Source organism: Egretta garzetta, unplaced genomic scaffold, assembly GCF_000687185.1.
Source record: "Egretta garzetta isolate BGI_Z169 unplaced genomic scaffold, ASM68718v1 scaffold105, whole genome shotgun sequence".
NCBI lineage: Eukaryota > Metazoa > Chordata > Aves > Pelecaniformes > Ardeidae > Egretta > Egretta garzetta.
The window spans coordinates 1,252,025-1,256,447 of NW_009259598.1; the positions used below are offsets into that span (position 1 = coordinate 1,252,025).

At 59.7% G+C, this 4,423-nt stretch overlaps 1 protein-coding gene and 1 long non-coding RNA gene across 2 annotated transcripts in view; one reads left to right on the forward strand and one right to left on the reverse strand.

Moving 5' to 3' along the window:
• The window catches only part of LOC118452228, a 16,208-nt gene extending 15,995 nt beyond the window's left edge, over positions 1-213 (forward strand). The window contains exon 3 of the long non-coding RNA XR_004841918.1: positions 185-213. This is a non-coding gene — a long non-coding RNA (uncharacterized LOC118452228). The remainder of the gene's footprint in view (positions 1-184) is intronic.
• Positions 1-4,423, reverse strand: part of ITPR3 (inositol 1,4,5-trisphosphate receptor type 3) — a 47,217-nt gene that overhangs the window by 30,370 nt on the left and 12,424 nt on the right. The window contains 1 exon segment of the mRNA XM_009638257.2: positions 3,200-3,321. Within this exon segment, the coding sequence (XP_009636552.1) occupies positions 3,200-3,321 (122 nt within the window).

The window sequence follows — 4,423 nt, forward strand, 5'->3', positions numbered from 1 at the left end:
TTGGCCTTGTTGAACCTCATGAGGTTCACACAGGCCCACCTCTCCAGCCTGTCCAGGTCTCTCTGGATGACATCCCGTCCTTCTGGTGTGTCAACCGCACCACTCAGCTTGGTGTCATCCAAAAGGAGATTCTGTACATGGGCCAGGCTGGGGCAACGCGCCCATCTCAGCTCCATTGCAGCAGGGTCCTGGGGACCAGGGGCTCCCGGCAGCACCAAGACCGAAGAGCAAAAGGTGCAGCGCCGTGCCCAGGGAGGGCTGCAGCCTGCGGCAGATGTGGCGGGATGGGCCCCTGCCGGCCAGGATGCCCCAGGATGGGTCCCTGCCGGCCAGGATGCCCCAAGAGTGGATTGCTCAGCACCGCTTGCAGCCCCTCACTCCAAAACCACAGCCATTTTCTGTGCAGTGACTCCGGCAGCCCGAGGGGCAATGCCGACCTACACGGAGCGAGGCAGGAACTTGCTCCAGCACCGGAGCTGTCTGGGAATGGCACGGGTGCGCTGACAGCCCCGGTGCCAGCCTGGGCACAGCCCCGGCAGCACCAAGCCAGGGCTCCCCTGCAGCCAGGACGGGAAACGGCGGTGAGGGATGCAGCTGGGAGAGCACCTACTCCGGCAGCCCGAGGGGCAATGCCGACCTACACGGAGCGAGGCAGGAACTTGCTCCAGCACCGGAGCTGTCTGGGAATGGCACGGGTGCGCTGACAGCCCCGGTGCCAGCCTGGGCACAGCCCCGGCAGCACCAAGCCAGGGCTCCCCTGCAGCCAGGACGGGAAACGGCGGTGAGGGATGCAGCTGGGAGAGCACCTACCCTTTCCCATATTGCTTTCACCCTCTTTTTACTTGAGAGCAGAAGGAATTGGGAAACACAGCTGGAATCGTGGCTCCGCACCCTGCAGTGGGGTCTGTGAGCACCCCGAGCAGGCGACACCGCAGCTCTGAACGCGCCCGGCACGCACTGTGGCAGCACAAACCCTTTGCTCTTTTGAACGTTGCCACTGTTTTAGTTCAGTCTCCGTCCCCGCGCAGCTCTGGGTGCCACCCGGGGGACGTGAGCCCCACAGTGGTGGCTGCTGCCATCAGGAAAACAAACCCGCTGCCAAGAAATCCTGCACTGATCCGGAGCTGGGAGTTTAACAACAACCCCATGGAGCAACGTGGCTCCGGCGAGAGATCCGGCACCACCGTGCGTCCTAGATCTGCATCCAGATCTGAGCTCCTCCCTTGCTGAAAACCAGTGGGGCTGGGAGCAGGAGCCAGAGCCCTGAGCATGCAAGCCCACGGGGACTGATGTCCCCAGCCTGTCCCTTGGATGGGATGGGGTCTGTCCCCGAGCCAGGGGGGGATGGGGTGTCCAGGGATGCCCTGGGTGGGCAGCCTGGGAGGGTGCATGGAGGATGGGGAGACAGGAGCAGAGCAGGGGGAAAGCCTCCGTGGCGTGGCCGCACTGCAGCTGGCTGCCCCTCGGTCAGCCGAGGAAAACACCGAGCCTTAAACCCACTTCAGAACAACGGCGCAAGGGCACAAGCTCAGAAAGGCAACCGTGGGCATGGCGGATGGTTGGGCAAGGCTTCTCTGCTCGAGACCTGGGCTGCTGCTCCAGGAAATTATCTCTGTGGGTTGGAAGAAGTTCTCAGCTTGCAGGAGATTCTGATAAATCACAGCCTGGAGTCCAGCATCCCGCCAGGACATCCAGGGGCTTCGTGGCAGCATGGGAAGCGTTTTGCAGAGAGCTCCCTCCCTGCCCGAGCTCCTCCAGCGCTTGGCTCCAGATGCGTGGGAGCGTTTGCCAAAAGGGCAACACCGGGAGCAGCGGAAAGGAGCAAGGAAATGACAGAGTCTCCTTAAGACAAATCTTAACCAAGGTGCAATCAGTCAGGCTCAGAAATGAACCTCTCCGTCCAGTCCTGGCCAGTACCGCTGCCAACATTACAAGTCACACAGTCCAACAGGAGTGGGACAACAGCGTTTCCATACACCAGCAACCACGTACGGACGGATGCAGCAGGAGGCACCAACCCTGTCCCAGCATCTCCAAACCAACCCTGTCTGGACACTGCATCAGCCCTCGCTCCCCAAAGGCAAAACTGGGGGGACCTGTGGGGCTGGGGCCGGGCTTGAAGACTGACGAGATGATTTAATGAATCCCTCCTGAGCTTCGGTTTTATGAATCATCCTCGGGGCCTCGCCAGCTGTCTGAGGCGATTATGCAATGTTTAACATGGGCCTTTTCCAAACCTCATGGAAGTCAACAGGAGTCTTTCTCTTCCACAGCCCTTTGGAGCAGGTCCCAGCAGCAGCAGCTCCCTCCTCCATGCCAGGCACCCCTGGGTGCTGCGGGGGGTGCGGGGCTGTGCTCACAGATCACCCCTCCTTGCTCTGCCATGGGCTCCTCTGCAAAAGGAGCATCAGTAGGGCTGAGACAGCAAAGGCTGGACATGGCGGCAAGGTTGGCAAGGCAGGTGGATGTCACCTCTCATCCCAACAGCAGCATTGCCACCTTTCCTTCCTCTCCCCGCCTGCTCAGTCCCCTGGATCCTTCTCTGCAGTTCTTCCCTGGGAAGCAACGCAATCACCTGTGGTTCCTTGGTCGCTGCTGTATCCACCCCGCACCATCACGGCGTGGACCAAGCCTGGCCATGCCACGCTGCCCAGGGCCCCCCGCCATGCCAAGGGCACACGTGCAGGCATGGCACGAAAGCTCCATCGGGAGCCTGTGGCGGGATCCAAGGTCCAATTCCCCTCATGTCAGAGGCCAGATAAGAGCATCGCATAAGAAGGGTAAGCCAGGGTGCATTGCACACCCCTGGGGGCCAGCCCGCCTGAGGACTGCAGCCCTCAGCCCTCAAAGCACCTTACAGAGCTCCTATCTCACCCCCCCCTTATTAAGACACTGCATGCCGTGATTAATTAAGAGGTGATGGGTACAGAAGCTGTTCCTCTAGACAAGGTGGCTGGGGCCAACGGTCCATAGTGAGAGGAGGGTGGTGGGACAGGAGACAACAGAGCCAAGCAGAGGGATACTGAGAACAGCAAACCCAGGGCAAGTCCTGGCCTCCCATGCAGGCTGTTTTCGGGGAAGCAAAACCTACCAGGGTTTACATGGTGAGGGGTTTGGCTGTCATCACCCCGCCAAGCCACAAGGACTGTCCACTCTGGGGTCCCTCGTGCCCACTCCCTGCCCCAGGGACCCCGTTCACCTGGAGTTTCTGCAGCAGCACCACGTCCGCAATCTTCTCCTTGTCCTGCTTGGTTTGCTTGGCCTTCCAGTACTGCTTCTGGGCAGAGTAGCGGTTCATGGGACATACTTTGAAGAGGCAATCTAGGAGGAGAGGAAGGCAAGCATGAGGCTGCAGCAGCCACATGGCCACCAGCACGTCCCCAGTGGGGCCAATGTCACCAAGGGGCAGGAGTGAGTGCTCCCCTGGGACTCCGCTCTTGTCCCAGCAGCGGCACTGGGAGATGGCCCCCCTGACCCACAACAACCCCATCTGCTGCTGGGGCTCCAAAGGAGACCTGGCCAGGACTGGTGGAGGGTCTTGTCACCTTGGATTAGCTTCAAATCCGGGTAAATCATGAGTCCAGGAGTGACTCCACTGCTTGGACTCGCGATTAGAAGTGTTCCCATCGGAAACAGCCATGCAATTTGGGAAGGAAAACTTCAGGGGGAGAAAAAGTACTGATGAAGCCCAGCTGTACCAGAGGAGGAGAGGATCCCGCCGGGAGGGAGCGGGGCCGGCAGGAGGCAGGCACCGTGAGACCGGGACCCGAGCAGACGCCTCCCCATCTCCCTCGTTACCCTGCCCACCAGGCACCCTGAGCCAGCAGGACCCCAGGTTGCTGCCTCGCGACAGCCGTGCCGTCGGGATCCGCCGGTTTTGCAAAGGCGCTGCTGTTCTCCCGTGGCTGCTCACCGGGAGCCTCAATTACCAGCGCTGGAAGCTATCAGCAACAGCTCCCCAAATCTGTATGGATACAGCTGCATGTCAGGTCCTAAAAGAAACCCTTTGGGGACCTGAAGGGCACAGTTTGCATCCCAGCTCCTCCAAACACTCGCAGCATATCCAGGCTCTGCAGATTGCCCAAAATTTGCCTGTTTTTTTTTTTTCCCCAGGCTGCTGCGGTCAGGATGGGGGTGGAAAGTGCGGACGCCCAGGTCCAGGCTTTGGGAACTGAAGCACGAGAGCAGATGTCTGGAGGCGAGGAGGCGCTTACACCTCCCAAACTCTCATTCAGGGCTGGAAGCTGTACAGGGCGAGGGCAGGAAGGGCTCTGCAGCCCAAATCGCCCTAATTACACCTGAAACAGCAGCCCAGAAGCTGCAGACACAAAAACAAAAAAAAAAAAAAAAAAAAAAAAAAAAAAATTCCGACCGAGCCGAAGACGACAGATGATTCTGCCGATGCCTGTGGAAAGAAAGAAAG